General features: G+C 51.7%; 1 protein-coding gene across 1 annotated transcript in view; it reads right to left on the reverse strand.

The window, feature by feature from the left end:
* Positions 1 to 490: 490 nt before the first annotated feature.
* Positions 491 to 14,482, reverse strand: part of DEAF1 (DEAF1 transcription factor) — a 108,538-nt gene continuing 94,546 nt past the window's right edge. The window contains exons 12-13 of the mRNA XM_050758017.1: positions 12,576 to 12,665; positions 491 to 920 (exon numbers count right to left, since the gene is read on the reverse strand). Of these exons, the coding sequence (XP_050613974.1) occupies positions 816 to 920; positions 12,576 to 12,665 (195 nt within the window). The 3' untranslated portion in view covers positions 491 to 815. The remainder of the gene's footprint in view (positions 921 to 12,575; positions 12,666 to 14,482) is intronic.

Consider the following 14,482-nt stretch of genomic DNA (forward strand, 5'->3'; position numbering starts at 1 on the left):
CATGCCCCCTTGTGCCCCATGCAGGCCTCAGTCCTTTCTCTTTCCTCCACCTGGCACCAGGGCCATGAGAAACAAGCGGGAGACCAGGAGGCCATGAGGCTCTGCATGTGGATCCCTGGACCAAGGCCACCGAGCCGTCCACATGGACTGAACAGGCTGCACTGGGCCATCGGGCTTGCTCAGGAAGCCTGGGCAAAGGAGGGTACCGGGTGCACAGAAACCTGGCGGGAAGGGCCGCAGGCCTGCTGCACTTGCCAGCAGCCACGAGGTTCTCGTGGAACAGAAGGAATGAAGACCTCCTGGACCACAGGTGCCACCAGATGCCAGGGCTTCAGTCTGGCCGTGCTGCCCCGTGCACCGGAGGCTCCGGCCTGGCCGCGCTGCCCTGTGGACTGGAGATGTGGTGGGCTTGGGATTCCCACCTGCACAAGGAGAAGGAAGGGGAGGAAACCCCCCTGAGGGCTGGCACTGAAACCGGCCGCCCGCGTGGGGCAGGGAGACCTTATTTACACTTTATTGACAGACACAACACGTATGTACATGCGTCGCAGCACAGGCCCTGTGGGCAAGACCGGACGCTCATGATCCCAGGGATAAAAAATCTCTCCGCGAGCGGGCGGGGGGCCCGGGCGGGGGGAGTCCGCTCCCCAGGGCACCATTCGCTTAAAGTGTGTTAATAACTTGTCCAGCAAGTTTCTTTACCTTCCCACACCCCTCTTCTCAACGTCCCCCCAGAGTCCTCAGGGGGGCCTTCGACCTGCAAAAGCCTCACAGGAGCGCGAGGGGCCCCAGCTCCCAGGGCGGCCGATGGAGCCTCACACGGTCACCTTCTCCATCACGCTTTCAGCCACGTGGACTTCGTCGGCCTGGACCGTGACAGCTGCTGACTGGCCGCATATGTGCTGGTGATCCTTCCAGTCCTGGAAGGGAGGACACACCCATGTCCGCGGGGTCAGTGGGTGCAGCAGGGCCTTGGAGCAGGGTCCCCAAGGTGGACCCCAGGCCCCTCACCCCAGAGGGTGCAGCCCCCTGTGAGCCCACCTGGGGGTACTGAGAGAATGCCCTCCCCAGTGCGCCCACACTCTGGTGGCCTCTGCTCCAATACAGCCTTCTCCACACTCTCTTGGTTTGAGGAATTGGATCAAAAGGCAAACAACAGGTGGGGCGTGGTGGCTCACGCCTGTAATCCCAGCACTTTGGGAGGCCCAGACAGGTGGATCCCCTGAGGTCAGGAGTTCGAGACCAGCCTGGCCAACATGGTAAAACCCCGTATCCACTAAAAACACAAAAATTAGCTGGGCATGGTGGCAGGCACCTCTAATCCCAGTTACTCGGGAGGCTGAGGCAGGAGAACTGCTTGAACCTGGGAGGGAGAGGTTGCAGTGAGCCAAGATGGTGCCACTGCACTCCAGCCCATGGGAGAGAACAACTCCATATCAAAATAAAAGTCAAACAACAAACCAGGGTAAGACTCTCCAAAGCAGTTGTTTTGTGTTAGGGATGTAAACAAAAAATATCAGACATGCAGAAAAACATTTAAATACATGATCAAGTTCTGTGGGGTTTTTTTGGTTGTTTTTGGGACAGAGTTTTGCTCTTGTTGCCCAGGCTGGAGTGCAATGCAAAATCTCGGCTTACTACTACCTCCACCTCCAGGGTTCAAGCAATTCTCTTGCCTCAGCCTCCCTAGTAGCTGGGATTACAGGTGCCCGCCACCACACCTGGCTAATGTTTTACATTTTTAGTAGAGATAGGAGTTCACCATGTTGGTCAGGCTGGTCTCGAACTCCTGACCTCAGGGGATCTGCCCACCTCAGCCTCCCAAAGTGCTGGGATTATAGGCGTGAGCCACTGTGCCCGGCCCCAGTTCTGTTTTTAATGGCAAAGATGAAAAAGCAAACTGGAACCAGCCTGTGGCTGCAGAGGGGCTCTGCAGAGAGAAGGAGGGGGATGGTGCTTGGGAGAAGTCACAGCTCCGGTGAGGTCAGCACATGGAACCAGGCCCCACCTCCTGCTACCTCAAGCACCTCGGAACACAGCAGAGGTCTAGAGGAAGCGCCAGGTGCTGAAGCTGAGGCGGCCTGGTCAGACAGAGGCAGCTCCCTGCACGGGGGCGTGACAGGTACACACACAACACACAGAGCAGAAATAAACGCGTCCAAATGGTGACCGGGTTATTCCCTAGAGGGCAGAATTCCAGCTGATTATAATAAAAAAGCAAAATTAGGCGCAGTGGCTTAGGGCTGTAATCCCATCATGTTGAGAGGCCGAGGTGGGCAGATCACCTGAGGCCAGGAGATGAAGAGATCACCTGAGGCCAGCCTGCTCAACATGTCAAAACCCCATCTCTACTAAAAATACAAAAACTAGCCGCCTGTGGTCGCGCATGCCTGCAATCCCAGCTACCTGGGAGGCTGAGGCGCGAGAATCACTTGAATCTGGGAGGTGGAGGTTGCAGTGAGCTGAGATTGTGCCTCTGCACTCCAGCCCAGGCAACAGAGAGAGAGTATGTCTCATTAAAAAAAAAAAAAATTTCCTGGTAACAGACTATAAATCTACATGGCATGAAAACACACATCAGCAAACCGCCGCATCGGGTGCAGACCCACCGCCCGCCCCTCCCCGGCCTCCACTCTGGGGCAACCAGGACGGGTTCCGGTTCCTGCCCAGACTCTGTGTGGGGCGAGGGGCCTGCACCCCTCATGGGAGCTGCCCCCACTGAGAGGATGTGGGCCCTGGATAAGGCCCCCAGGAGTTCTAGATGCTTTTTCTCTGGTCTACAGGTTTGAGCCACTCCCTGGGGCCTGTGCAGATGGAGGGAGAGGGGGCGCACGTCAGTGTTCACTCTGAGCTACAGAAGCTTCCATCAAGTTCTCCAAGCAAAGAGGCAAATGCCCAGGGTTGACTTTTAAAAATCAGACATCCTGAGTTCTTTTTTAAAGCAAATTTTTCCATCTTTTTTTTTTTTTTTTTTTTTTTTTTTTTTGAGACGGAGTCTCACTCTGTCACCCAGGCTGGAGTGCGGTGGCCGGATCTCAGCTCACTGCAAGCTCCGCCTCCCGGGTTCACGCCATTCTCCTGCCTCAGCCTCCCAAGTAGCTGGGACTACAGGCGCCCGCCACCTCGCCCGGTTTTTTGTATATTTTAGTAGAGACGGGGTTTCACCAGGTTAGCCAGGATGGTCTCGATCTCCTGACCTCGTGATCCGCCCGTCTCGGCCTCCCAAAGTGCTGGGATTACAGGCTTGAGCCACCGCGCCCGGCCAATGTGATGCTTCTTACAGTATAATGTTAAAATACTTTTGAAAAAAAAAATCATTATCTGAAAAGCCAGAATTAGAAATTAGTGTTTTAGTTTTCGAAAAATAGAAAAAAATGGTTAAATTCACAAGAAGCTAACAGTGAAGGCCGGGCGCGGTGGCTCAAGCCTGTAATCCCAGCACTTTGGGAGGCCGAGGCGGGCGGATCACGAGGGCAGGAGATCGAGACCATCCTGGCTAACATGGTGAAACCCCGTCTCTACTAAAAAATACAAAAAAACTAGCCGGGCGAGGTGGCAGGCGCCTGTAGTCCCAGCTACTCGGGAGGCTGAGGCAGGAGAATGGCATAAACCCGGGAGGCGGAGCTTGCAGTGAGCCGAGATCCGGCCACTGCACCCCAGCCTGGGCGACAGAGCGAGACTCCATCTCAAAAAAAAAAAAAAAAAAAAAAGCTAACAGTGACAGTGCCTGATACAAATAAATGACAAAAGCCAACATCACAGAGTTTAAAAACCATGACTTTGGGAGGCTGAGGTCACTTGAGGTCAGGGGTTGGAGACCAGCCTGAGCAACATAGCAAGACCCTATTTCTATAAAAAATGTTTTAAAATTAGCTGGATGTGGTGGCTCATGCCTGTGGTCCAAGCTACTTGGGAGACAGAGGCAGGAGGATCACTTGAGCCAGGAGGTCGAGGCTGTAGTGAGCCATGATGGCACCACCGGACTCCAGCTTGGGTGACAAAGCGAGACCCTGTCTATAAAAAACCTAAAATAGGCTGGGCATGGTGGCTCATGCCAGTAATCCCAGCACTTTGGGAGGCCGAGGCAGGCAAATCATGAGGTCAGGAGTTCAAGACCAGCCTGACCAATATGGTGAAACCCCATCTCTGCTAAAAATACAAAAATTAGCTGGGCCTGGTGGCACGCACCTGTAGTCCCAGCTTCTTGGGAGGCTGAGGCAGGAGAATTGCTTGAACCCGGGAGGCAAAGGTTGCAGTGAACTAAGATCATGCCACTGCACTCCAGCCTGGCAACAGACCTAGACTTGGTCTCAAAATATATAAATAAATAAAAATAAAAATACAAAAATTAGCCAGGTGTGGTGGCACGGACCTGTAGTCCCAGCTACTAGGGAGGCTGAGGCAGGAGAATCACCTGAACCCGGGAGGTGAAGGCGGCAGTGAGCCAAGATTGCGCCACTGCACTCCAGCCTGGGTGACAGAGCCAGACTCTGTCTCAAAAACAGAAACAAAACCAAACACAAACGAACAAACAAAAACCAAAAATAAGTAAGTAATGAAATAATAACAGTGACTAAAAATCCAATTAAGAAACAATCCAAATCTGACTTACAGTGATCGAGGCCTCACAAATGAAAATAATGATGTGTGGGGCTTGCTTTAAAATGCTCAGCCCTCAGCCCAAAGAGCGGGGGGACAAGCCAGAAGGGCAGGTGCTAAAGCAGCTGACACAGGTGAGGCTGACGGGTCTCTCCTGGGCGATCCCACTCCTGTGCACGTGTCACATTTTTCAAGTTAAGGGTTAAAAGAAAGTGCTGGCACCACAGAAGGTGGGTGACTCGGCCGGGCGCGGTGGCTCAAGCCTGTAATCCCAGCACTTTGGGAGGCTGAGACGGGCGGATCACGAGGTCAGGAGATCGAGACCATCCTGGCTAACATGGTGAAACCCCGTCTCTACTAAAAAATACAAAAAACTAGCCAGGCGAGGTGGCGGGCGCCTGTAGTCCCAGCTACTCGGGAGGCTGAGGCAGGAGAATGGTGTGAACCCAGGGGGCGGAGCTTGCAGTGAGCTGAGATCCAGCCACTGCACTCCAGCCCGGGCAACAGAGCCAGACTCCGTCTCAAAAAAAAAAAAAAAAAAAAAAAAAAGAAGGTGGGTGATTCAGTCCGTGTGGTGCTGGGAGCAGGCCACAGGCAGGACACCAGGGCTGGGTCCAGAGCCCCCAAACCCTCCTGGGAACAGGCCCTGCCGTGGGGACTGCAGAGGTAGCCTGTCTACAGGCGCGCGTGTGTGGAGAAAGCATAAAGAGTACGGGTGCCAGAAACACGCCTCAGCTGACAGCCCCCAGGCCCAGGAGGGGCTGGACCACACGGAGCTTGGCCCCCAAGGCTGGCTTTCTTCAGGTGGGTGGTGGGTGCAGGGGATTCCTGTTGGGGTTTCATAACACGCATAAACTCATGTGTATACTTTTGTGTACACACCAAGTCCTCTATAATGAATTTTTAAAATTATCACTGCTTTTTTTTTTTGAGACAGGCTCTCTCGCCCAAGGTAGAGTGCACTGGAGTCACCTCAGCTCACCGCAGCCTCAACCTCTCCTGGCTCAGGGATCCTCCTACCTAAGCCTTCCAAGAGTTGGGACCACAGGCTCACACCAACTCTTTCGTATTTTGTAATGGAGTCTCATGTATGTTGCCCAGGTTGGTCTCAAACTCCTGTGCTCAAGCAATCCGTCTGCCTCAGCCTCCCAAAGAGCTGGGATTACAAAAAACTACCAGGCTTTTTAAGAGGATGTTAAGAGTCGGGCGCCTGTAGTCCCAGCTACTCGGGAGGAGTTCGAGGCCAGGCTGGCCAATGTGGAGACAGCCCAGCTCTACAAAAATACAAACAATTAGCCAGATGTGGTAACCCAGCTACTCGGGAGGCGAGAGCTTTGCCCAGTGAGCTGAGATCCAGCCACTGCACTCCAGCCTGGGTGACAGAGTGAGACTCCATCTCAAAACTAAACAAATAAAAATAAGACATTAGAAAACCAAACACCAAATTTTTGTTATCTCTAAGGGGTGAGAATATGAGGACTTCAACTTCCTATCATATATAATTTTGAAGTTATGAATTTAAAACTAAGCTTTTTTTTTTTTTCTTGAGACAGAGTCTCGCTCTGTCACCCAGGCTGGAGTGCAGTGGTGTGATCTCGGCTCACTGCAACCTCCGCCTCCCGGGATCAAGCGATTCTCCTGCCTCAGCCTCCCGAGTAGCTGGGACTACAGGCGCCCGCCACCACGCCCGGCTAATTTTTTGTATTTTTAGTAGAGACGGGGTTTCACCGTGTTAGCTAGGATGGTCTCGATCTCCTGACCTCGTGATCCGCCTGCCTCGGCCTCCCAAAGTGCTGGGATTATAGGGGTGAGCCCCCATGCCTGGCTGAAGGCAGCTTTTTAAAGAACAGGATCTGAGGGAGGCTTGGAGACAGGGTGGCCAGGGCTGGAGGTCCGGCTGGAAGGCAGCTTTTTATTTTTATTTATTTTTTTTTTTTTTGAGGCGGAGTCTCGCTCTGTAGCCCGGGCTGGAGTGCAGTGGCCGGATCTCAGCTCACTGCAAGTTCCGCCTCCCGGGTTTACGCCATTCTCCTGCCTCAGCCTCCCGAGTAGCTGGGACTACAGGCGCCCGCCACCTCGCCCGGCTAGTTTTTTGTATTTTTTTTTTTTTAGTAGAGACGGGGTTTCACCGTGTTCGCCAGGATGGTCTCAATCTCCTGACCTCGTGATCCGCCCGTCTCGGCCTCCCAAAGTGCTGGGATTACAGGCTTGAGCCACCACGCCCGGCCCGGAAGGCAGCTTTTTAAAGAACGGAATGTGGCCAGGCGTGGTGGCTCATGCCTGTAATCCCAGGATGATCAAGACCATCCTGGCTAACATGGTGAAACCCTGTCTCTACTAAACATATAAAAACAATTAACCGGGCGTGGTGGCGGGCGCCTGTAGTCCCAGCTACTTGGGAGGCTGAGGCAGGAGAATGGCGTGAACCTGGGAGTTGGAGGTTGCAGTGAGCTGGGATCGCGCCACTGCACTCCAGCCTGGGTGACAGAGTGAGACTCCATCTCAAAAAAAAAAAAAAAAAAAAAAAAAGAATGGGATGTGTTCATTTTGTTGGTGAAAGGAGCTCAGCGAGTGCTTATACTGGGGCCCAAAAAGCTTCTGCCAGGAATGTATATACTCGGCCTCTGCAGTACGCTTTCTCTGCTTGAGGAAATTCTATCCTCCCACTGAAATTGAGATAAATTAAAATGTATATTGTAATACCTATAGCAGTAAGAAAATAACTCATAACTTAAAATATACTGTTTAAAATTGTTCAACAAAAGAACTGGTACACTAGAAAATACAACTAGAAAATACACATTTAACAGAAAAGAAGTTAGTGAAAGAACAGAGGAGCAAGACATGAGACATAAACTGCAAATACAAACACAAATCCACTCATCGATAATTACATTAAACATGAGTAGATTAGGTTTTGCGAGGTGGCTCATGCCTGTAATCCCAGCACTTTGGGAGGCCAAGGTGGACGGGTTACTTGAGTCAAGGAGTTCAAGACCAGCCTGGCCAACATGGCAAAACCCCATCTCTACAAAAAATACAAAAATTAGCTGGCCATGGTGGCGCATGCCTGCAATCCCAACTACTTGGGAGGCTGAAGCAGGAGAATCACTTGAACCTGGGAGGCGGAGGTTGCAGTGAGCAGAGATTGTGCCACTGCACTCCAGCCTGGGAGACAGAGCAAGACTGTATCACAAAACAACAACAACAAAAAAAATGGGCATGGTGGCAGGTGCCTGTAATACCAGCTACTTGGGAGGCTGAGGGAGGAGTATTGCTTAAACCTGGGAAGCGGTGGCTGCACTGAGCTGAGATTGTGCCACTGCACTGCACTCCAGCCTGGGTGACAGAGTGAAACTCCACTTCAAAAAAAAAAAAAAAAAAAGAAAAAAAGGCTGGGCGCAGTGGCTCACACCTGTAATCGTAGCACTTTGGGAGGCCGAGGCGGGCGGATCACTTGAGGTCAGGAGCTCAAGACCAGCCTGACCAACATGGTGAAACCCTGTGTCTACTAAAAATACAAAAATTAGCTGGGTCTGGTGGTGCCCTCCTGCAGTCCCAGCTACTCGGGAGAATGAGGCACAAGAATCCCTTGAACCCAGGAGGCAGAGGTTGCAGTGAGCTGAGATTACACCAGTGCACTCCAGCCTGGGCGACAGAGCGATACTCTGTCTCAACTCAAAAAACAAAACAGGCCTAGTGCCAGTGCGGTGGCTCACACCTGTAATCTTAGAACTTTGGGAGGCCAAGGCGGGTGGATCATCTGAGGTCAGGAGTTCGAGACCAGTCTGACCAACACAGAGAAACCATATCTCTACTACAAATACAAAAATTAGACCAGGCGTGGTGGCTCCCGCCTGTAATCCCAGCACTTTGGGAGGCCAAGGCGGGTGGATCACCTGAGGTCGGGAGTTCAAGACCAGCTTGACCAACACGGAGAAACCCCATCTCTACTAAAAATACAAAAATTAGCCAGGCATGGTGGCGCATGCCTGCAATCCCAGCTACTCAAGAGGCTGAGGTAGGAGAATCGCTTGAACCCGGGAGGCGGAGGTTGCGGTGAGCTGAGATCGCGCCATTGCACTCCAGACTGGGCAAAAAGAACGAAACTCCGTCTCAAAAAAAAAATACAAAAATTAGCTGGACGTGGAGGCGCACACCTGTAATCCCAGCTACTCAGGAGGCTGAGGAAGGGGAATCACTTGAACCCAGGACGTTGAGTTTGCAGTGGGCTGAGACAGCGCCACTGCACTCCAGCCTGGCGACAGAGTGAGACTCTGTCTCAAAAAAAAAAAATTAAAAAGGCTGGGCGCTGTGGCTCACGCCTGTAATCCCAGCGCTTTGGGAGGCCGAGGCGGGCGGATCAAGAGGTCAGGAGATCAAGACCATCCTGGCTAACACAGTGAAACCCCGTCTCTACTAAAACAAATACAAAAATTAGCCAGGCGTGGTGGCGGGCACCCATAGTCCCTGCTACGTGGGAGGCTGAGGCAGGAGAATAGCATGAACCCAGGAGGCAGAGCTTGCAGTGAGCCGAGATTGCACCACTGCACTCCAGCCTGGCGACAGAGCAAGACTCTGTTTCAACAACAACAACAACAACAACAACAACAACAACAGCAGAGGCTATCAGACTAGATTAAAACCTAAGATCCAAGCACATTCTGTCTCTAAGGGAATGCTTAAGAGCCAAGGACACAAATTAGAAGTAACAAGATGTTTGTTTATTTATATATTTATTTATTTAAAAAATAGAAACAGGGTCTCGCTTTGTTGGCCAGGCTGGTCCCGGGCTCAAGTGATCCTCCCCGCTTGGCCTCCCAAAGTGTTGGGATTACTGCTGTGGGTCACCGCACCCAGCCAAAAAGATGTTTTCTAAAAAGATGCAGGTTGGATGCAGTGACACACGCCTGTCATCCCAGCACTTTGGGAGGCCAAGCAGGGGGTGGAACACTTGAGTCGAAGGGTTCGAGACCAGCCTGGGCAACATGGCGAAACCTCGTCTCAACTAAAAATACAAAAAATTAGCTGGACATGGGGCGTGTATCTGTAGAGGCTGCAGTAAGTCAAGATCATGCCACTGCACTCCAGTCTGGGTGACAGAGTGAGACTGTCTCAAAAACAAAAGATGCAAACATTAACCATAAGACAGGTGGAGTGTCTATACTACTATCAGAAAAAAATATATATATATTTTTGAGACAGAGTCTCACTCTGTCACCCAGGCTGGAGTGCAGTGGAACAATCTCAGCTCACTGCAACCTCCGCCTCCCAGGTTCAAGCAATCCTCCTGCCTCAGCCCCCCTAGTAGCTGGGATTACACGCATGCACCACCATGCCCAGCTAATTTTTGTATTTTTAGTAGAGATGGGGTCTTACCATGTTGGCCAAGCTGGTCTCAAACTTCTAACAGGCGATCCACCTGCCTCAGCCTCCGAAAGTGCTGGGATGACAGGCGTGAGCCACTGTGCCCAGCCAGAAAAAATAAATTTTAATATAAAAACTTCTATTGGCTGGTGTAGTGCCTCATGCCTATAATCCTAGCACTTTGGGAGGCTGAGATGGGAGGACTGGCTGAGGCCAGGAGATGGAGACCAGGCTGGTCAACATAGCAAGACCTCATCTCTGTAAGAAAAAAAAAGAAAGAAAGAAAAAATAAAAAACTTACTGAGACAAAGAAGGATGTTTTATAATGATAAAAGAGCTAATTCATCAGGAAGACACAATAATTATAAATTAAACATATATGCACCTAACAACAGAGTCCCAAAATAAATGAAGCAAAAACAGGCAAAATTGCAGATAAAGAGATAATTCAGCCGGGCGTGGTGGCTCACACCTGTAATCCCAGGACTTTGAAAGGAGGCTGAGGCAGGTGGATCTTGAGGTCAGAAGATCGAGACCATCCTGGCTAACACAGTGAAACCCCGTCTCTACTAAAAATACAACAAATTAGCTGGACATGGTGGTGGGTGCCTGCAGTCCCAGCTACTCGGGAGGCTGAGGCAGGAGAATGGCGTGAACTCGGGAGGTGGAGGTTGCAGTGAGCCAAGATTGCACCACTGCACTCCAGCCTGGGCGACAGAGCAAGACTCCGTCTCAAAAAAAAAAAAAAAAAAAAAAGAAAAAAAAACCCCAGCTAATTCAACAGTAATAGCTGACAAGTTCAACACTTCACTCTAAATAAGGGGTGGAACAAGTAGAGAAAATCAGCAAGAATATGAAAGAGTTGAACAATACTATTAACCAACCTAACTGATATCTATCTAACACTCCACCCAACAGAGCAGAATATATAAGCAACATTCTCCATAAGACCATACGCTAGGCCCTAACACAAATCTCAATAAATTTAAAGGTACTGAAAAATACTAAGTATGTTCTTGAACCACAATGTAATTAAAGTAGAAATTAATTATAAAGGTACATTTAAGAAATCCACAAATGGGCCGGGCGCGGTGGCTCAAGCCTGTAATCCCAGCACTTTGGGAGGCCGAGACGGGCGGATCACGAGGTCAGGAGATCGAGAGACGATCCCGGCTAACACGTGAAAAAATCAGTCTCTACTAAAAAATTGAACAAAAAAAAGCCGGGCGAGGTGGCGGGCGCCTGTAGTCCCAGCTACTCGGGAGGCTGAGGCAGGAGAATGGCGTGAACCCGGGAGGCGGAGCTTGCAGTGAGCTGAGATCCGGTCACTGCACTCCAGCCTGGGTGACAGAGCAAGACTCCGTCTCAAAAAAAAAAAAAAAAAAAAAAAAAAAAAAAGAAAAGAAATCCACAAATGGCCGGGCGCGGTGGCTCAAGCCTGTAATCCCAGCACTTTGGGAGGCCGAGACGGGCGGATCATGAGGTCAGGAGATCGAGACCACCCTGACTAATACGGTGAAACCCCGTCCCTTCTAAAAAAATACAAAAAACTAGCCGGGCGAAGTGGCGGGTGCCTGTAGTCCCAGCTACTCGGGAGGCTGAGGCAGGAGAATGGCGTGAACCCGAGAGGAGGAGCTTGCAGTGAGCTGAGATTGTGCCACTGCACTCCAGCATGGTCTACAGAGCAAAACTGTCTCAAAAAGAAAACAGAGAAGGAGGGCAGAAGGGCACACTTCCCAGCTGATTTGAAGGCCAGTGTTGCTCTGACACCAAAATGAGACAAAGACATAGCAGGACAAAATATAGACCAGCATCTCTCATAAATATGAGGAAAAAAAACAAACACCAAAAAGATTAGTAAAGCTGCTGGGCACAGCAGCTCATGCCTCTCAATCCCAGCACTTTGGCAGGCCAAGGTGGGCGGATCACCTGAGGTCAGGAGTTTGAGACCAGCCCGGGCCAAAATGGTGAAACCCTGTCCGTCTCTATTAAAAATACAGAAATTAGCTGGGTGTGGTAGTGGCTGCAGTCCCAGCTGTGGAGAGGCTGAGGCAAGAGGATCGCTTGAACCCGGGAGGCAGAGGTTGCAGTGAGCCGAGATCGCACCACTGCACTCCAGCCTGGGCAACAGAGTGAGACTCTGTCTCAAAAAAAAAAAAAAATTGGAGTGACTAAACGCTCCCAAGTACTCTGATTATGGTAGAAAAAGTTATACAATCCTGAACTACCATTTCTAGCTTACAAAAGTTCTCTTGAATTTTTGTGGAGCAGAGGGCTGAGTAACAGAAACAGAGGAACCATGGACAGTCTCTCTTGTGTGGCTCTGCAGGGGTGTGGACGGCTGGGAAGCACTGACCAGCAACCCTCAGAGTTTCTGGCCACCACGTGTGGGGCCTCCCATGAGAGCACTAGCTGGCATGGCTCATGTGAGCCTCCTGCAGGGTCTTCGCGGAGCCAAGCAGCAGCCCCGGATTCCCAGAGGGAGGGACAGGGAGGGGAGTCAGGCGAGGTCCGAGGCACCAGGAGCACACGGGGAGGGAGGGCCACCCAGGGGTCTTTGCAGCGAGGGAGGAGGCAGGGGCACTGAGCGCGGTGTGGGTGAGGCCTACCTTGCGCTGGCAGAAGGTGGAGCAGTAGTTGACCTTGTGGCAGCCCGTACACTCATTCATAGCCTCCCGGCCGCAGTTAACGCAGGACTGCTGCAAGAAGGACACAAGAGGCTGGTCAGTGACGTGGCTGCGGAGAGCCCCTGAGACACTGGGGACAGAGGCAGGTGCAGGCGGGAGGCCCTGAGGTCTGCCCATTGGACTCCTGACTGCGCCTCTGCCCCAGTGCTGCTCAGAACGTTCTCGTCACCTCCAGAATCAGCTCTTTCCTAGCCTCAGTGCAGTTTGCCCCCTACATTCATTCACTGGAAGATCAGCATGGCCCAGGAGCAGTGGCTCACACCTGTAATCCCAGGACTTTGGGCGGCCGAGGCAGGTGGATCACCTGAGGTCAGGAGTTCAGCACAGCCAACATTGTGAAACCTCGTCTCTACTAAAAACACAAAAATTAGCTGGGTGTGGTGGTGGCCACCTGTAATCCCAGCTACTTGGGAGGCTGAGGTGGGAGAATCACTTGCACCCGGGAGGCAGAGGTTTCAGGGAGCCGAGATCGCACTACTGTACTCCAGCCTGGGCAACAGAGTGAGACTCCCATCTCAAAAAAAAAAAAAAAGAAGGAAAATCAGGGCCAGACGTGGTGGCTCACGCCTGTAATCCTAGCAGTTTGGGAGGCTGAGGTGGGCAGATCACGAGGTCAGGAGATCGAGACCATCCTGGCTAACACGGTGAAACCCGGAGACTGCGCCACTGCACTCCAGCCTGGGTGACAGAGCGAGACACGGTCTCAAAAAAAAAAAAAAAAAGGGAAATCAGCATGGAAATCTTTCTCCAAACTCCAAAGAGCTTCACTCCAGCCAGGCCAGCACAGAAAATCAAACTCAGGAGTCCACCACTCCCAACACTCCTGAGCAGGTAGCCTGGATGGCGCCAGCCTGGGTGCACTGTGGCAGGCGTGTGTCCCAAACTGCAGCGGCGGCACCACAGCCGACATCCCCACCCCCCACCCGAGCCGGCTTCTGTGGTGGATTGAAAAGATGACATGGGGCTGGGCGCGGTGGGCGGTGGCTCATGCCTGTAATCCCAGCACTCTGGGAGGCCGAGGCAGGCAAATCACGAGACCAGGAGATCGAGACCATCCTGGCTAACACGGTGAAACCCCGTCTCTACTAAAATACAAAAAATAAGCCGGGTGTGGTGGCGGGCGTCTGTAGTCCCAGCTACTCGGGAGGCTGAGGCAGGAGAATCCCTTGAACCCAGGAGGCAGAGCTTGCAGTGAGCTGAGATCCGGCCACTGCACCCCAGCCTGGGCGACAGAGCGGGACTCCATCTCAAAAAAAAAAAGAAAAAAGAAAAATGACACCAGAGGTTTGTGTACTTTCTCCTGGAATTACATTATTGCAGCTTTTCTTTCTAATCAGCGCATAGATCAACATGCTGTCAATGATTAACGTTTGTGGCATGACTAAGGTGCTTGACAGTTGTGAGTTCCGCCGTCAATGTCAATGCTCTCGGAGACGGAGAAGGCCACCGGGCCTAGGAGAGGCCTCAGCGCCGGGAACTGCACGCCCGGTACGCGTCCAGATCATCCGCAGGCACTGCAGGAGAGGCCGTGGCCAGTGGGTGAGTGGCAGCGTCTGCAAGCAGCTCCGGAAACGACCCCAGTGCGGCCTCGCGGTTCCTGCACGCGCAGCCCGGCTCTGAGGCTCTGTTCTGATGCTTGCCTCCCTTCTTCGCAAACGTGATCTTTAGCATTTTTCCAGTTGTAAGACATTCAGAGCTCCAACATTCACTCACTTCAGAAAACAGGAGGCATTTTGGTACTAATTTAGGTTGTCCCCTGCCTCTACTTTATTTATTTATTTATTTATTTTTTTTTGAGATGGAGTCTCACTCTGTTGCCAGCCTGGGGT

Source organism: Macaca thibetana, chromosome 14, assembly GCF_024542745.1.
Source record: "Macaca thibetana thibetana isolate TM-01 chromosome 14, ASM2454274v1, whole genome shotgun sequence".
Classification (NCBI taxonomy): domain Eukaryota; kingdom Metazoa; phylum Chordata; class Mammalia; order Primates; family Cercopithecidae; genus Macaca; species Macaca thibetana.